General features: G+C 42.7%; 3 protein-coding genes across 13 annotated transcripts; 1 reads left to right on the forward strand and 2 right to left on the reverse strand.

The window, feature by feature from the left end:
- Positions 1-2,647: 2,647 nt before the first annotated feature.
- Positions 2,648-11,803, forward strand: LOC133918903 (uncharacterized). Of its 8 annotated transcripts, none has more exons than XM_062363028.1 (6): positions 2,648-3,006; positions 5,522-7,580; positions 8,263-8,390; positions 11,162-11,247; positions 11,360-11,495; positions 11,665-11,803. In XM_062363028.1, exon 2 carries the CDS (start codon positions 5,652-5,654, stop codon positions 6,828-6,830), a length of 1,179 nt encoding a protein of 392 aa, XP_062219012.1. In that variant the 5' UTR covers positions 2,648-3,006; positions 5,522-5,651; the 3' UTR covers positions 6,831-7,580; positions 8,263-8,390; positions 11,162-11,247; positions 11,360-11,495; positions 11,665-11,803. The 8 variants fall into 8 exon arrangements, with proteins under 8 accessions (XP_062219012.1, XP_062219014.1, XP_062219010.1 ...); XM_062363030.1 differs by having other exon boundaries at positions 11,410-11,495; XM_062363026.1 differs by having other exon boundaries at positions 8,263-8,728; positions 11,162-11,495.
- Positions 9,432-11,886, reverse strand: LOC133918902 (uncharacterized). Its single transcript, XM_062363023.1, has 2 exons — positions 11,752-11,886; positions 9,432-10,969 (listed from the first exon to the last, which is right to left on the reverse strand). Exon 2 carries the CDS (start codon positions 10,952-10,954, stop codon positions 9,590-9,592), a length of 1,365 nt encoding a protein of 454 aa, XP_062219007.1. The 5' UTR covers positions 10,955-10,969; positions 11,752-11,886; the 3' UTR covers positions 9,432-9,589.
- Positions 11,887-12,649: 763 nt separating this feature from the next.
- Positions 12,650-17,514, reverse strand: LOC133918901 (uncharacterized). Of its 4 annotated transcripts, none has more exons than XR_009909861.1 (9): positions 17,006-17,514; positions 16,822-16,886; positions 16,678-16,742; positions 16,499-16,585; positions 16,091-16,221; positions 15,610-15,715; positions 15,107-15,363; positions 13,909-14,146; positions 13,540-13,695 (listed from the first exon to the last, which is right to left on the reverse strand). XR_009909861.1 is itself a non-coding variant. In XM_062363021.1 (9 exons), exons 1-8 carry the CDS (start codon positions 17,429-17,431, stop codon positions 14,878-14,880), a joined length of 1,185 nt encoding a protein of 394 aa, XP_062219005.1. In that variant the 5' UTR covers positions 17,432-17,514; the 3' UTR covers positions 13,540-13,695; positions 14,838-14,877. The 4 variants fall into 4 exon arrangements, 3 of the variants coding, with proteins under 3 accessions (XP_062219004.1, XP_062219005.1, XP_062219006.1); XM_062363021.1 differs by lacking the exon at positions 13,909-14,146 and adding an exon at positions 14,838-14,925; XM_062363022.1 differs by lacking the exons at positions 13,540-13,695; positions 13,909-14,146 and adding exons at positions 14,252-14,269; positions 14,838-14,925.
- Positions 17,515-18,783: the final 1,269 nt, after the last annotated feature.

Raw genomic sequence — 18,783 nt, forward strand, 5'->3', positions numbered from 1 at the left:
TCTTGTGGTATTTCTTCCCTTGCTAAGGCACAATCCAGTCTTCACAAACTTTCTCATGACACACCACAAATAAATTGGTGGCTCGTGAGTAACTCCTAGCCATCTAGGAGTCCTCAAACTCCAAGAGAACAGAATGCAAGAACCAAATCTTGGAGAAGACACTTAGTGCTCAATGATCTACCTTTGAATCTAGCACTCAAACTCTCCTTTTCAAATCCCACTCATAGGTGAAACGCTTTCTTGGGAGAGGAGAGGGGTTTTTGGCTTTGTAGAGCTCTCATAGTCGACATGTGCAAGAGGTTGTTAGTGAAAGGGTAGTAGGGTATTTATAGAGACCCCTTCGAAGACTAGCTGTTGGACACTTTTTCAGCACGCATCGGATGTTCCGAACTCCATATCGAAACATTCGATCAGTTCAAATTTATATATTTGAACTTGAAGACTTAACTCATAATTGTAGAAAAACACAGATCGGAACATCCGACGTGGAAAAATCAAACCAAGATAGAAATGTTTGAACTTGCTAAAACCGGAGGTTCTGACTAGATTGAAACATCCGATATTAGATTTTAATACCAAACAAAGACGTCTAAACTTGTTAAAGTTGGATGTTCCGACTCACATCGGAACATCCGATTAAAACATTGGAACATCATATATAAAAAAAGGGAGGCCCAAACAAAGAACTTTATACTCTGAAATCTTGGAACATCCAATCTAGACTTCAGAACATCCGATGTGAAACAGAACAACAAGACTTGGTTCTAAAGATGTGAGCTTGTGTCACTTTCTAGACTTGGTGGAGATCTTTTTGAGCACTAAGATTAAAACCAAACCACAGCGTTGCACCCCTCTTAATAGTATGGCAGTCCTATACTCAATTTAAAACAAAAGAGTACTTTAAAGAGTAAACCGTTCGTCGTCTTCTTTCTTTCATGGGGGGGGGGGGGCTCGCCAATGTCGTGTTGCTTCACATAATGGGACTTTTACCTATTCAAAAACTCATTGAATATATTAGTTCCTTAATCTTCTATCGTCAAACATCAAAACCCACATATAGGGCCTAGATGCACTTTCAACCAATTAATAAAGTTTGTTTCAGAAAGCTTCTCATTTTTAAAAATCGATCGCAAGTTAAAACTGGAAGGGTTACTAGCGGTAGGTGAAATGATCTACAATAAAAAATAAACATAAAGGTTCAACTATATGTTTATGTGAATCTTCTATTAAATAATTTAACAAAAGACGCTCCACTATATATTTTACAACTGTTTGCCCTCTAACGACATATACTATTCCAAGATCCATATTCATCTAAGTTAGTGAGCTTTGGCATCACCGCTAGAAATTTAGTGACACGGGTATGTAACAACTTTCTAATCGCATCCCCATGTGACTCTGGTTTGTTGGGTGGCATCGAATGCCCTGGCGTCCAACATCATGCCCTAAAACTCAAAATAATTTTGATAACTTTGTTAAGTAAACCAATACTATGCTTTAGATGTCCAACATCCACCCCATTCAATAAGATAGTTGAAGGTACTATACTTTGGTAGACCTAGCACACAATGATCAAATTTTAATAGGTGCAACTATTGAAAGCGCGTCAATTATTCTTAATTTTTCTGAGAAAAACTACTCTATCATGATAATCATATCCACCACATATAAAACATGAAAGAATAGTATGACAAAAACATAAAAAATATCACACATAATCAAATTAATTGTGATATGTAGCGGCATACAACCTTGATCTGCTGTTCTTCCAACCATGTAGTGGCGCTCTGTTAGCCCGATGGTGATTCCAGTCGGTAGGGGCAAGTCGCACACACGGCTAGGTAAGAGAGCGAGCTAATCTTTTTGTCATATGGTTTCATCGATTCACACCTTATTTGACCCCAATTACATCAAACCATGCATCAACCGATCCATTACATGAATCGATCACAAGAACAATAATAGATTCAATCTATTACTACAACATATCATCTATATGTAACCAATCTAGATAAAAAAAACTACACATGTAGGCTCTGATACCACTGTTAATGAAAGAGTAAGCTACGCTAGGGTAAATCAAAATTTCTCTACCGCGTTCAACCAGAAAATCATGTTAGTAGGAGATCATGGATCATTACCGCTAAACCTGCAACGTAGCGAAAGAAGAGTTATACACGTTTACGAAGAGGAAGTAGTCGATCTCGTCGACTATGAAGAGGAAGTAGTGACCACAAAGAGGAAATAATGACCAAAAAAGCAAGTAGTCGATATCATCCTAGCGTTTTCGTCGCCAATCAATACCGCAGCAGAGACAGTGGTGTCTCCACGGTGTCCACACGTACGGAGATGGAACGTCGTACATCAGTGTGCTGATATCACATCTGGCTAAGGTTTTATAGAGAGGTCAGGGAGAAGGTGACAGTTAGAGTTTTAGATGGTGGAATCAGTGCAAACATAGCATATACCTCCTCTTATATAGAATATAAGAATGAGTCTTTTACACTGATAATTCATTATGATTCTAATTCTTTATAGATCATAATCTAATTAAATTTAAGTATGAATCTAATCCAAATTGATGATTATTCGAAGGTATATTGCCAACCAGGACCATCATTGGACTGAAGCACGGCCGATTAGTCCAACTCCCTCCGATGAACAAACGCTCCCCAGGAGGCCGAGGCCGACACTACACGGGATGCGAAGCCGAGGCCCCGGAAGGCCGAGGCCGGAGAGCAAGCACCCGTCCCCGTCCCCGCACACGCACACGCACATGCCAGCAGCAGCAAACGAACCAAAGAAGCCAGGCAAAACGCGACCAAAATCACAGGCTAGCTAAGCACTAGGCCACCACCATCACCACCAGCAACAACCAAACCGCAGCAGTAGCAGAAGCAGCAGCCGGAGCCGGAAGTCGGGAGAGCGACTCCGCACGCGTTCGTCCCTTCCACCGATCGCTTCTCCCCGTCTTCTCCTCGCGCGCGCGCCAGCAGCAACAATAAGGTGAGCCGAGGTGCCTCCCCGGACCGAACTGCCCCCGAATTCCCGACCTGCGCGCGCGGCCGTGGGCGGCAATGGGGGCCGGGAGCCAGAGCCGACCAATGGCGCTCGGCCCGCGCCATCTCCCGGGCGCTCCGTTGCACCCGTCGCCGCTCGCCTCGCCGGGCGGGGGCGGGGGCGGGGGCACGGCGCCATCTTTGGTTCCAACTCCGAGCGCCTTCGGTCATTCGGGGCGACATGGGCTGCCGGGGGGAGCTCGGAATTCGACGCGAAACCCTAGCTTCCTGTCAGAATTCGAGGTGGCCCAGGTCGGATCAGGGGAGCTCGGGTTCGCCCGAGCTGGGGATTCAGTTCGAATTGCTTACTGTTGACATGGCGCAATTCGCTAGGCGTTTGGGATTTCGGTTCCTCGTGTCCTCGCATTCCATTGAATTTTGTGCTGGGGATGGAGCTCGTTAGGGGGCGAAAACCTAAGCTTTCCTCCGTCTCTTGCATCAGAATCGGGGGAGCTTGGGGCGTTTAAATTTGGTGATTTTGGTTCGAATTTTTCCTGCTCCTGTGCCGCTCTGATCTTGCCTCTGACTGCATGGTCCCACATTTCTGGGCTCTCTACACGTTTACTTCGTGGGTCTTTGTTGATTCATGTTTTTGTCTCCGGAGGTTCAGTGCTTTGCTCTGCCAGATGAGCTCAGAAGACTCAGTTTCGGTTATGCATAAAAAGTGTATAGGATTCTGTGTTACAGGGACACGCGTGTCCACAATTTTTTTGCCACGTCTATGCGTATCGCCGTGTCGACTCGCGTCGGACGCGGTGCGACACGCATCCGACGCGGTGTGGCCGTGTCCAAGGCAGGGAGAGGCGGCGGCAGCAGGCGGGGGAGAGGCGGCGGCAGCAGGCGGGGGAGAGGCGGCGGCGGCAGCGGGGGAGAGGCGACGACGGCGGCAGCGGGGGAGAGGCGACGACGGTGGCCGGGGAGAGGCGGCGGCGGCGGGGGAGAGGCGGCGGCAGCAGCAGGTGGAGGAGAGGCGGCGGCGGCAGCGGGGGAGAGGCGACGACGGCGGCCGGGGAGAGGCGGCGGCGGCGGCGGGGGAGAGGCGGCGGCGGCGGCGGGGGAGAGGTGGCGGCAGCAAGCGGTGGCGGGGGAGTGGCGGCAGCAGCAGTCGGTGGAGAGGCGGCGGCAGCAAGCGGCGGCGTTGAGGACTTGGGAGGCTGAGGAGTGAGGAGCGTGCGGCTGGAGGTTAGGGCGTGTGACTTAGATGGGTCAGTTGCTGGATGGGCTAAATGGCCAACAAATGATGAATTGAGCCCATTCCATTTTTATTCTTTTCTATTTCTTTGACAACTCTAGTGAATTTGATTCTAAATTAGAACTATGGATTTATTTCCCCTTCTAATGTATTAAAGAAGAGGTAGATATCTATGTTATACATATATTTTATGTATATACTTAGGTTTAAAACATAAAAAATAAAACTAATAATATATATATGACGAATCCTTGACGAATCCTCGACGAATCCTCTTTATAGTTTGCCGAATCGGATACCCGCACCCGAGTCGGATTCCGACACCCGTGTCCGTGTCCGTGTAACACAGATAGGATTGCAGCTGTAGGTTCTAGAATTTTAGTTTTTTTTTAATCAACAGTTGATCCAGTTTCAGTAGCACTATTTCTATCCTTATTGTTTCCCTTTAAATGCTTCATCAGCTTGAAGCAATCCGTCTATGAGCAGATGTCTGTGTACTTGTAGTTCTGATCCATGCTTTCTAGTGCACTTCCTCTGTTTCAACAAATTATCCTCACCCCAAATGACATGGTGACTTGGAACCTTTTGGAACTAAATCCAATTTCCAAAGAGGACTTAGGAGCCTAGATGTATGGATCAGTTTGATTCTTTAATATGGAGATTTGTTCAAATTTTAACACCCGTAAGGGTTTTCCTAGGCCTGCCAGTAGCACGATTACGTGGAATCGTATTTCAGTTGACATTCCTGATACCGCTTGCAGTGAATCCAAATACTATGCTACTTGACTTCTTGCTTTGCTCTCTATAGGTTTAGGACATGTTTGGTTGCTCCATAACCTCACCACAAATAAGATTAGGCAATGTGTGGCTTGCCACAAAAGTGTGATCAACAAATTCTTAGCCCTAAGTGAGGCAAAGTTGGTTAAAAAACTGGGTGTATGACGAGTTGGCCAGGGGGCTAACAAAGTGCGGACCAAATGGCTGTCTGAAAACCTGTGGCGTGACTAAGCTTAGGCGTGACAAGTTTAGGCTCAAACCAAACAGGCCCTTAGTTTTGCAGTTTGTTAGGCTTTTGCTTGGAAGTGAGCTCCTAACTTTTCATTTCATAGTGAAGCCTATCTTTTCATTTGATTGGGCTTAATGCAGTTTTAATTTATTACTGTTCTAGTGGTTCTTAATTAATCCAACTAGGCCCAAACATCATCTTTTTGTCCCTGTTTTGATTTATTTGCTGCATTTTTAAAGCGTAAAGTTTGTTTTTTCATTGCAGCTAGTTGTCCTGTTCGTTGATTTATGTACTGTGGCAAATTGGATTGGAGAAGGCAGAAAATTTGAACCGGAACCTTGAACTTAAATCTGTCTTCTGAACTTCTGATTGTATGGAGTACCTTTTTTGAGAGATGCCATCATCGACACCACCACCACAAAACTTGCTCCCCCTACCATCACCAGCGGTTGGGCAGAGCACTCGTGTTAATCTTGGGGAGATCAAACTAAAACTCATTAAGAGGATTGGTGCAGAGCGAGCAAAGAAGTACTTTGAGCACCTGCAGAGGTTTTTATCTTTGAGGCTGAGCAAGACCGTGTTTGACAAGTTCTTCCTCACAATACTTGGTCATGAGAACGTTCAGCTTCATAACCAACTCATTCTCTCTATCTTCCACAATGCTTGTCGAGCAAGTGGGCCACCAACAGTCAATGCACCTAAATCAATTGGAGTTGCCAAGAATTCAAATCATGTGTTAATTCCTCCAGTTCCAGTCTGTGACAATGGTGATATTCCACATCAACATGTGAAGGACCACCATCCACCAAGTAGAAATGCAGATGCATCTAAATGGCATCCATCATCGGATAATGGCGAGGATGTTGTCCAGGAGAATGGTGTTACACATTTGACCAAACTGAAGAGATTTCCATGGCCTCAACAAAGTGAGCTTGTGGAGCCACTGGTCAAACGACCACGTGTGGAAAATGTGTATTCAGATTTATTTGACTCACCAAATAGCAACTATCCTGTTGGGATTGTTGACAGAGAAAATTTGGAAGTGATTGCACATCAGGCTCGAGATCCAGTAATTGCCCCACTAGGGGTTGCTTTCTGTTCTGGTCGTTTCAGTGGCAGTTGGAAACCTTTGACACTTTCCTCTAGCGCTGGCAGTGATAACTCTATTGGTTGTTATGACCTTGGTCAGCTGTGTGACACTTCATCACTGAGAAAGCGAATGGGAAAAATGGCAGAAACAGAAGGGTTGGATGGTGTGTCATTAGAGTGTGCTAATTCATTGAATAATGGAATTGATTTTTTCTTGAAAAAGCTTATTGGATCTTGTATTGAGCTAGTTATAGCAGGATCTCAGTATGATCGAATAAATCCTAAGGCACTGCAGCAACAACTGAGTCGAAAGCTAGTAAGAGGTTTACAGCTGCAAAGTCAGGTGCATGGTCAAAGCGGTAGTACATGTCCACAAATCAGCTCGATTTCGTTGCAAGACTTAAAGGTAGTATCACAGCTAAATCCTCAGCTGCTTGGAGTTAACGCGTCACTGCTACTCGAAAAGATGAATCCATATGACTAATCAGTTAGGAAATGAATTCGCCTTTCTACAGAGGTCAATCTTTGCCTATTAGGCAAGAGGATAGCAAGTTTTAAATTCTATCTCGGTCACATGCACCATCAGCCTCATGGTCTGGGGATGAGTTTTGCACATTTTTTGTTGTGCGTTTGGCAACAGGGAATCTGAACCAACACTTCTTCTCGGTATGAGATGTAGCAACACTCAGAGAAAATGCATCAAGCTGAAGTTGGAGTACTGAGCGCTGCAGTGCTGAAGTACGAGCCCTGCGGAGCTTGGTTCTCCACAAATTTTCTTGTCATGGAAAAGTTCTGGCTTGCTTCCATGTACTTCTGCAGCTGAGGTGCTGCTTCCTGTTTCATCTCCGTACATCACAGCAGAGTCCTAGCTTGCCTTAATATACTTGCCGCAGCTGAGGTGTTGCTGACTGTTTCATCTCCCCCACAACGAATCTTCTCAGCTTGGTGTGCCTCGTATGATGGCTGGTGTATTTGTTTCATAATCTATTGATGGACAGAAGATGCTGGTGAAAATTGTACAGCATCCTACTTCCGGTGAACTCCACAGCTCATATTTAAGGCTGCTCCATCAATATAAGTGAAGATCTCATATCTTCTGGAGACTGTACACTATACAAAGGCATCACTTTGTGCTCCTATGCACCATTGAAGAAGCAGGACGGCGCACACAACTTTGGTGCTGCAGGTCTAAAACAGATTTAGAATGATTTTCCAACATAAAGAGAAGTAATCTGTAAGTCTATTGCACTAGTGTATGGTATAAATGTTTACATTTCTACTTCCTAGCGTGTAGATTTAACAGAAATTGATGGATGTGGTCCAATCAGTTTTGATTTAGAATTACCTTTTACCTTGTTATGTTTTTGTCTCGCAATCTCTGAGTGGATTCCCCCTTTCTTTGGAACTCTTGAAAATTACAAAATGTAGCATGATAGACATATGCTGGGAATAAGTTTGTCTAACATTCAGTTATTGTTTTAGCCCATACACTGTTAAAACACCTATATCCCAGTCTCCTTTATGTGTGTTATGTAAGTAGCAAACACTTAATCCATAGTTTAAGTATTATATTCCTTCGTCATCAATAATATGGGGTCCTTTGTTCGGCTGTTTTACCTTTACTTTGTGTTGCCGCCGACTATGATTAAGCAGAATTTGAAAGTTAGTTACATTTTGCTCTGTGTTCTATGTAGGAAAATACCCAATTCATGTGTGCCTATGTATCTTTTGGAGATGACCTGTAGCCCTGTAGTTTTTTCTTGAAGCACCATATTTTCTGTCCTTGAATATTCATAATCCATCTGTTCAAATAGATCAGTAAATGTGGAAGTAGGATGATTTTTACTAGCACGCCATTTACTTGCTGTATTTGGGTGAACATATTGGGGATGTACCTAATACAAGCCTGCATCTAGGGGATCATGCAAACTTTTATTGTGGGCCAAACGGATGACATTTAGATGGACCAGTTTTGACTTGAGTGGAGAACCAGATGGATGAGCCTTTTGCAAATATCCCCTCAGATGGAAAAATCATATATTAGGTATTCCACCACTTTAAGTGTCTTTAAATCTAATGCATCCAATTAACAACCAGTGATGTGACTTTGCATGACCCCTCGGACTGTTATTGAACATATACATATTTTTTATGAAATCAGAGGAAGCATGTTCAGAAAGTATTGAAAAAGAATAAATATATGGATAGAAGCTAAAGTGTTGTAGTTGAATCATTCCGGCCCTCAACGATATTTATTTTCTAATGCTTCATGTTTAATCTTTCTGACACTGTTAGATTGCTTCACTAAACATATGAATAGAACTATTCTACAAACGGGGTATAGATAGAAGCTGAACTGTCATCAATGAACCGTTTCCAACAGTAAGTCATTTTTTATTTGCTATGCTTTATGCTGCTGTTAGATTGCGTGCATGTAATGATACAATTGTATATAGCTTTCAACACTCCATTCTAATTACGGGTGGTGCATCAGCCTGATTATGGTGTTGTGTGTGGAGCAAACGGGCTAAATGAGAAGGAAGATCCAACTTAGGTTATTTGAGTTCATATTCGTTGATACTGAAACTTGAGTTCAAATTTGGTGTTAGTTAATCATTGTGTCGAATCGAGCCTATATTATTGAAGTCGACATCATAATATGTAACACCAGGAGATTTTTTCTAAAATATTAAATAGCAAAATAGATTGAAAATATGGCTCGAGCATATAGAACATAAACCCAATAGATATAAATGGAGCATGTGTCCATGTTTTGAGGTCAAGAACAAAAAATGATACTAAAAATTTTGTGGGATTGAGATGCAAGAGATTTGGCTTGGGAAAGCTTTTATTTTTATTTTTTGCGAGGATGCAACCTTTCAGTCTATAATGATGCTTGCGGATAAAATGTAAGATGTGAAAAGCATCTTGGGCTAGCAGTCTAGGGTGCCTTTGGTTAGAGAATTTGGGTTCATCTCACGTGAAACTGTCCCGAAATTGGCTTTCCTTTTTCATCACATATACACTGGGGCTTTGATTAGTTACGGATCCTATCGCACAGAAGTGTTATCAGCATGAAGGCAGCAATTTCACTCAATCCTCATCAATAAACAGTCGCATGAAACATACAAACTATCCACTCTTCATGATTGAGTACATATTTTCATGAATCAGAGCAGTTTGTACTTTGCAAAATATGAAAAGGTTTGTTGCTTGTGCTCTGTCAGTGCTTCATCTCCATTCTCACTCTCCGTTAGACATGACAGTCTCAAATTTTCCCACCAAGGCCATTACCTTGTTCTTTCTCTCCTGCATAGGCTTGCTCCTGCCCTCCTCTGTCACTTCATTGCTCCTCTCATCATCCTTCCTCCACCTCTGTACCAACTCCAGGGTCTTCGTTGGCAGCATCATCTCCTCCTCAAACTTAGCCTCTTCTTTTACTATTAATTCGGGTTCAGAGACAGCATCCTTCAACTCAGTTTCATTGACAGCTTCCTTTAACTTGGTTTCGTCAACAGCTTTTTTTAATTCAGTTTCACTGACAGCTTCATTTAGTTCGGTTTCATCAACAGGTTCATTTAACTCAGTTTCACTGACAGCCTTGTTTAACTTGGTTTCATCAACATCTTCCTTTAACTCATTTTTGCTGGCGGCTTCCTTCGTGACATTTACTTCGCTATTAATTCCAACTTCAACATTGTTACCTCCTTTCAGGTCTTCGTTGTCTTTCTCTTCATGTTTCTCTTCTGAAATGTGCTCTGTGACCTTGTTCTTGTATTCCTCTTGATTAGAGGATGGCTCGCTTAAAGCATCTTCAGATGTAGCATAAGTAATGACATCAATAGGTTTCAGCTCGACAGGGTCAGGGAGCCGTTCTTGCAAGTGCTCATCTATGGAAGGGGTGCTTATGCTCTCCATCTCATCAAATTCCATCAACAGCTCGACTTCTTGCTCCTCAATTTTTGGTGCCGCTATTTGTCTTGCCGGTACACTTCTTGTCCTCTGGATAGAGACAGAATTTTCAGCTCCCATTCTTCTCTTTGATAAGGCGCCAGGAGCACGGGCCGAAGACACAGCTTGAGTTTTTCCAGCTCCAAGAGCTCCCAGCATTGCTTTCTGAGTTCTCAGCTTTAGACAAGACGTTGCCATCTTCTCAGTACCAGGCTTTGTAGATAGCTTACTCTTCTGCACAGTTGATGGTGATTTTGCTGCCCTGGTTATATCCTTCAATGAGGTATTGGGTGTTGCAAGGGCTGGAGGCCATACAGATGTAGCGCCAGGCTTATCTGCTTTTCTTCTCATTGTGTTAGCTTGCTTTGCACCGGTTATGGAGGAAGCAGAGTGCAGTGTCTTCCCGTCAGCAGAAGAAGAGGCTGAGCCAGATGTGGACCGGGATGAGGTGGTGCGAGCATTGAACGATGATGAGGGCCGGCATGCATTGGATGAACTCGAGGCAGGGGATGGGGATAACCTGCGATCAGGAGAGGTTGGGACAGACCTTGCACGCCGCCCTTGGTCAGGTTTACCGGGTTTGAGCATTGGGGACGTATTCCTGACGCTCCAGTTGACCCTAGCATTTGGTTGAGGCTCCCTCCTTGATGTTGCCATTGCATATAAGCTCTTCTGCCAACAATAAAGAAATGCACAAATTAATGAAACTATAATACTATCTCTGCCTGTCTCTTAGTTATGAACCACAGCTATTTTAACGCCATCATCTGAAGAAAGTACTAGATTCGTGTTGTACAGTACAATAATTGGGCTAGATGACCAGGAATTCAAGTAGTTATCAACCTTAATTATTTTTATGTGCAGTTTGGTCTATGAGAACAGTCAAATGATTGTGGAGTATCCACCGCAATAGGGGATGGATGGATATATAAGAAATGGCATTGTTCAAGGTAAATTATACTGATAATCAGATGAGACAATATGATACATCTCAGAATGCTACCCTCATTAATTATTTACTTTTTTCTTGAGAAAAAATAAATTAGTTAATAATTGGGTTAGATGACCAGGTATTCAACTGGTTATCAACCTTATATCTTTCTTATGTGCAGTTTGGTCTATGAGAACAGTCAAATAATTATGGAGTATCCACCGCAACAGGGGATGGATGGATAGATAAGAAATGGCATGGTTCAAGGTAAATTATACTGATAATCAGATGAGACAATATGATACATCTCAGAATGCTGCCCTCATTAATTATTTACTTTTTTGCTTGAGAAAAAAATAAATTAGTTAACTTATTCGCATTCTATGGATCGCACATTGAACAATGCCCTATTCATACCTATCATCTGTGCTTTCAGATGCAAAAACCAAGAAAGAGCATTTGGCAACCATGGGGATCCAAATTACGCTGTCATTCTGCCAAGAAAGAGGTCTAGAAGCCATACCTGGGCTGATCTCAGAGCCGCTCTTTCACAAGAGTCCCGGAGGTCGATCAATCTCTGCGATTCATGGCCAGCAATGGAGAAGAGAGAAGAAAGTTTGCATCTACTTTTTATGGCTTGCGCCTGGAGGATTCGGGTGGTTGCTGTGTTGAAATAGTCCGAGGAAGGGTACTGGTTAGAAAGCCTTTCTGATTGTTTGGCCCTTGTGCTTCCGCTTGTTGGATTCCATGAATAGCGAGCAGAGACGCCCCCTCCATTTATGGTGTGTGGAGAGAGCCTGGAGAGGAGGGGGGTGGGGGGGCTGGGGAACGGATCCAGCCCCAGCAATTTTCTGTTTCGTAAGACTAATAACGGCAGGCATGGTTACATGCAACGGTCTGAACTTTGTGAAACATACATGTATCCTGTTGCGCATGTTGCATGCTTGACAGAGTCTGTAATTTGTATCTCCTGGCACATGTTGCAGCTGTTTCATCCTTTTTTTTTTGGTCTGTATGTTGCAGATTAGCAAACTCATTGCATAGGTACGAGTCTATGATATGTTGTAATTTTTCCACATTGAATTGAACGAATTGTAAGGTCGTGTTTTAATGAAATATAATGGGTATTTTCTGAGCTGATGCTAAACGTTTAAGACGTGTGTTGTGTCAAATATGCAGAAATTGATCTGACAAACGAGCTTCAGGGAACAGTCAAACGCTGTTCTATGCATGATATCGGTATGGCTGCACTGCACCAACCAAATCAATGAAAAAGAGGAGTGAAATAACCCTACCTGAAGCATGTTTCGTGTTCATTCACAACGTTTTACATGAGCACCACATTCAGGACTGATAAAGGTGACCCAAAAACACCATGAATTTATCTCTGCCTTCTGGATATAAGTAACTTTAGACATATGTAAACAACACAAATTGAAATGAGACAAAATACGTACAAACTGTACAAGTGTCAATTTACTATCAGGTTAGTACACACAGAAATCGCACAGTTTACCAACCGTGCTGGTTGATACACGAAATTAACAAAGAAAGTTCAGAATACAATGAAGGTCATCTACAGAGTGATCAACCAATTCTTTCATTTCCATGTCCTTCGTCAGTTCAGAATACAATTTGATGTAAATTAATAGCAACTCCTCTGCTATTAATTCCTGTCTGTTTGTATCCACTTACAGCGTATCAACCAATATGTTAAATAAAATATTTACCTTTTGGTGTATTCACATATCAATTGGAGCTCAAACTTCTGTCTACATGTTTCCATAGCGCCTCCATGGGGCAATAGTCTCATGCATGAAGCATACCAAAGTTCATCTCGTTGTATGTGTAGTCTTCCTTATTTTCAGGAGCCTCAAATGAAGGAATACCACTGTCAACTTCTACAGAAGTATGACCTTCACTTGAGGCTCGCTAACTTTCACAACCTTTAGTTGTACGAGTTGTCAGATACCTCTTTTAATTTCAGGGTTTCAGATGGACATTCAGACACGGATAAATTGCACTAAAACATCTGTCCAGCATTCAGCTTCCCAGGTGTTCCATTCCCTGCCATCTTTCTCCATGCAAACTCATCAATGCTGCATCCAGTAAGTCCCAGCGAATCATGATCAGATGACTCATCTGTCTCCCTGAGCATGATATCTGTGGAGACTATACCCTTGGCAGGTCCATCCTGTGCTCTCAGGCTCCCCTCATAGGACAAAAATTCCAAGACTTCGGCTTCGCTTATGTCTCTACAGAACACAAGAGCAATGCCATCGGCTGGTCCATTTTGGAGAGGGGTAGACACTGTGTATAACAGATAATCAGAACGTCTTTCTGTGACAGTGAAGGCTTCCCTGTCTGCAAAATTAAGAGAGCGATACATTCGCCCATTTGCTCCATTATACAGTACGAGCATGAGATCCTTTGCATCTAAAGACGTATGTATCACCAACTCCACAAACTGCAGAAAAAGGAAATGCCTGTAAGTTTTAGATTGTGAAGAAGTGAATGACGAAGTTTGGAGCTAGTGAAATTTTGAGAAATCCCTTTAATTTACTAGGATTTCTGAAACTTTGGAGGATCCCTTTGCATTTTACAAGAAAATATAGCGGCTCATAATTACAGAACGCATCCAAAGTAAATTGAATTGGAGGTCAGAAAAGTCGTTCCTCACATGGAAGTAGGCCACCAATCTTAGGAAATGGACTAATAGGTCACTGAACTTTGTTAAATGTCCCACTGTTCATTGGCTTGCCAGCGAACCAAAGCTCCCAGACGTCAATGGCTAAACACAGCTGTAGTGGCACTATGCTCAATATAATGCATTGAACCACCCAGAATTTCTTCCTTTTGCAGATCAGTTACATCATCACATCTGTCCATCCTTTGTTTATTACAAGTCATTTTAGCTCCTGCATTACGAGTCAGTGGTGAATTGTGACCACCCAACCATGAGGGTGGTGGCAATCGATCATGATTGAGATCATGCAGGATAGATCTCATGCCTCCCTCACAATGAATTTGTAATGCAGGATCTGAAAAGGCCCGTAATGAACAAATGTGATGGCACTAGAATAAAACAAAGATGTCGGGGGTTCAACAAATTTTTATTTGAAGTGTTAGGTGGAAGCATAGTGCCACCGTGGTAGCATTAGGTGTGCACAACAACAGGATTAGGCATGCTGGTGAGCCAGTAAGCTGCAGTGAGCCACTTAACAAAGTTGAGTAACCTATAACTCACAGTTTCAAGACTGGAAACCTAGTTGCACACGAGCAACAAGTTTGATGACCTCCAATGCAGATTACTCAAGATGATGGGAGATAAATTATCAGAAATTGCTTAAAAATTGGTGAGATAACGAGAATGGCTGTAGAGGAGTGTTATGCAGAGAAATGTCTTGCAATGGTGTTAAACAAACAAAATGTGACATGTAGGGAGTAAGTAACAAAGGTAGGTAGTCCCACCTTCCAAAGATTTCCCTAATCTGATGCACACATCTCACATGCTCATCTAATGGTGTGTACAAGATTGGAGCTAGACATGAGTTTGGTCTAGATATGTCCCCCGATAAATCAATTCCTCAACTAAAATTAAAATCTCACCTAACAGATGACCAATATGCCATGAGCATGCCATTATTTGTCATGTTAGTTTACATGTCTCAACGGTTGAATCCACCATCAGATTTGCCTGAAGTTGTTTTTTAGACACTTCGAGTTATTTGAATTACAACATATTGCATCATATAAATGGTAGGCACTTGCAAGTGTGAAAAATGTAAATAGTGTATGCAAGTCAATCACTAGGTGATATAAGCAAATTAAAAAAATATATATGAGAGAAAAATATGGTGAATTGGTGGATGCTATACCTCATTCTCATCTTTGCCTTTATTTTCATAATGGAACTCATTGACCCAAGCCATCTGTGATTTCCTGATGAAAGTTGAACTTTTGGTAGGAGGGTTCCTCCATATAAGATTTGCATATTCTGGATGATCGACAAAAGGATTTCGATTATGCTGGTAGAAGCTGCAAACTCTGTCATTTCTAAGCTGCTCTGATCTTGATGGTGGGTCAAGTTCATTCCACCGTAGGAGAGCTGATAGGAGACCCATCTTTCTTTTGTCTTAAACAAGAGACAGAAATTTCATATAACTAAAAGAACAAATAATGCATTGTGATTAAGTATAATAAGGTGTGATCATGCAAGCAACTTGACTAGTAATAATGTCCTTGGTGCAACAGTGTTAGTTTGATATGAGTAAGCATTATATTTGCCAAGAGGTGCCTGCCAAGTACTAGAATTTATGCAGATTAGTTAAAGATAAAAACTAAATATCATGAATACCTCTCCTTTTGAGAAAGTACTTACGGATACTTGGTGAATCAGAAAGTTCCAAATGTGGAGTTCCATCCATCTGGCCAGATCCATAGCTTACTGCCATGTACATCAGGGACCTAGATACATCTCCACGCACCTGAAGACAGCAAAAAGGAAAACAATGTTGCGCAAACAAATGAAAACAAAAAAGAATAATTTCTCGTAACATCTGGAAGACACTACTACTGACATTGACATACTATTCAACTTACACAAGTTGCACTAAATATTCCAAATACTGCTTTAATACGATTGGAGGCTAAAATGTTTTCTAACTGAAAATATGTCCCTCCTTGGGATTAAACACAGATACAAAACTCAGTTCCTGCAACAGACTATGCTATTGCAAATTCAGATATCAGGATGCTACTCAACAATAGAGATCATTTGCACACAAAAAGAATAATGCATATGGAATGAACTTTTTGAATAACATCAACAATTAGACATATCATTAGCTTCAAACCTAGACCTGAAAAGGAGGTGTCCACTTTTCACTGTCTGTCTCAGTGTCGGGTGCTGCTTCATGATTCGCTGGCCGCACACATCTTACTGATGTGGCAGTGCATGCTCCAAAATATTTGTTTCCCCTTGAAGAGTTTACTGAAAACAGGATCTGCACTTTAAACAAGATAGCGAAAATCTATGCTGCTGACCATTGTATATTATGATTCCTTTGTTTGCAATAGTTTTGGCCAAAAACCAGATAAGCGCACAAATGGCTCAGTTCAAACAAGCAAAAACTTAGTGTTGAATTGCTATCATCAACTATGCCAACTGACTAATGTTTGAGATGAGGAAAACATGTATTCCATTCATAACTGACAGAAATATATGACCACAAAGAAGTACTTGTATCATGTATCAAAAACGAACTGACCATTGACATCCGCAGGACGGATATTGTGAATATCGGTCAATGATGGACCATAAGTTAGGCCATATGATCGAGGCCACAAGTGTTCTCCTGCACAGTAAAATGCAGAATATTGCTGTGAAAAAACAAAGAAAAGAAATTCATCCTGTCTCGACATGCGAAATTTCACAAGTGCAACCCACTGTTCCATCCATCTGGTTTGCCTGCTAAGTGCTTCGGCACAGCTCTCTGCGAGTATATCTCAATCCTACCAGAAAAATCAGAGCCTAAAAGTAAACACAAAATATGGAAAGCAAGGCCAATGTTGCATAAACATCAGTGCCTACACTTCAGAGGATGCCTCTGGATGTTCTGCATCTGCTGCATCAAGAATCTTGAGCGCGTCCCACACCTACAAAAGAAGGGGGGAAACTTATTCTTTTGTCATTCTTCTTTCTTAATCGAACCAAAATTTCCGCCAAACTAAGGAGCACGAAAGCTGATTGATAGCTAGGCTACAAGGAAAACTACATCTTTGTAACGCAGGGCGGCATGAGGCGAGACGACGGCGGCGAGCTTCGTCCTCAGCTCGTCGCCGGCCAGGCCATCCAGGCCGGCGTAGTAGCGCTGGACATCTTCGCAGAGGTATGCGGCGGCGTCCGGCGGCGAACGCCCGCCCATGGAGGAGGCGTGGGCGACGGGAGGGGGAGCCTGCGCGACCGCGACTACGAGCACAGCGGCGGCGCCGGCAAGCGCGTGGAGGCACCGGGCCAGCCACGGCCGGGGGTGGTTCTCCGGGAGCAAGAACGGCAGCGCGGTGGGTTCGGGGATGGGCTTCTTGCTGCTGTCACGGCGGCCGCGAGGGACGGCCACAGAACAGGCGGTTCTTGCTGGGGCTCCGCCGCGAGGTGGAGAGCGGATGGAAGAGGAGGAGAGGACGGTGGTCAAGGGCGGCATTTCTGGGTTGCCGCTCCCGCCGGCGGCGAAGGAGCAGGTTAGCAGCACAAGTTTTGCCGATCCATTTTCGTGACTCGTGAGCCGTGAGCTCTCAGATTTTTTTTTTAATAATATTATTTTATTACAAAAATAATAGCAAATTCACAAAAAATTTTGTGACTCCAGATGCCAACAGGTATCTATTTTGCAATTTTATAAATTTGACTATTATTTTTCTAATTTTTCAATGTTAGTAGGTTCCGAAATACTGTCGGTACATATATATGGTCGAAAAGGGTTGTCGGTACACAGAGTGCCAATAAGCCCCTAGTGGACATCAATATGGCTGTCGGGCTAGGCGAGAGCTGACCGGCCTGCTGGCATTCCAAGTGCCGACATATGGTATTTTAGTAAAATTTTGTTTTTATAATATTATTTTTAATTTGGGAATAATCATGTATTTAACGAGGCATAACTAGAGCAAAATTTAGTGTATATCCATATGGCTGAGTTAGGTATATATCGGCATTAAACAACATCGCTTGTAATATTAAAATATCAAAGCACGCGAAGCAGCACAAGTCATACACCTAGCATGCCTTAGGGAATTAAAAAACCACATACAAAAAGTAATGATGATATTGACATATACCATACAATTTTAAAAATAACTTAGATATGTACCGATTCTAAACCTAACATGTCTTAGAGAATTGAAATAAGTGATTACTACTGACACTATTGAGTGTAACATGAGTATTTTCCCTTCCTCGCAGTCTTAGGTCTAGCTTCACAAGCCTGACATGCCCTCTTGCGCTTCTGCTCCCTATCTGCCTTACGCGCCTCCGCTTTGAGGTGGATCTGCTCCTCTTTCCTCTTCTGCTCTTCCTCTTGTAGGTGTTTCTAGGTCATCTCTCTCCTCTCGTTAGCTTCTATTTCATAGAATCGTCTCCATACCGCCTGGTATTGGTTGTGCATGAGGAACACATCTGTTTCATTCTACTCATTATTGATATATTTTATGAAGTCGCATAGTGGTAGCGAAGACTATCAAAGAAGGAAAAATTCGTAAGTGGTAAATGACAGATAATTATATTTTTTGTTCTGCAATATGTGAGTACCTAGCTGCGGTAGCCACCACGGATGATACCCTCCGGTGGGTCGTACTCATAGTTGGAGCACATGAAGAACTTCCTGCTATAGGTGTCCCAAGAAGTCGTTAGACTTGCTAACCCTACATAGGTCTCCACACCAGCACATTGGAACTTCGACCCTAGTAGGCAAAAGATTTGGCATAGACTTCTTCGGGTGAGGATCAGAGGCCATTTTGGTGAGAGGAGAAGACTTTGGTTTATTGGGAAAATTACTTCCTG

This window comes from Phragmites australis, chromosome 5 (genome assembly GCF_958298935.1).
Source record: "Phragmites australis chromosome 5, lpPhrAust1.1, whole genome shotgun sequence".
Taxonomy (NCBI): domain Eukaryota; kingdom Viridiplantae; phylum Streptophyta; class Magnoliopsida; order Poales; family Poaceae; genus Phragmites; species Phragmites australis.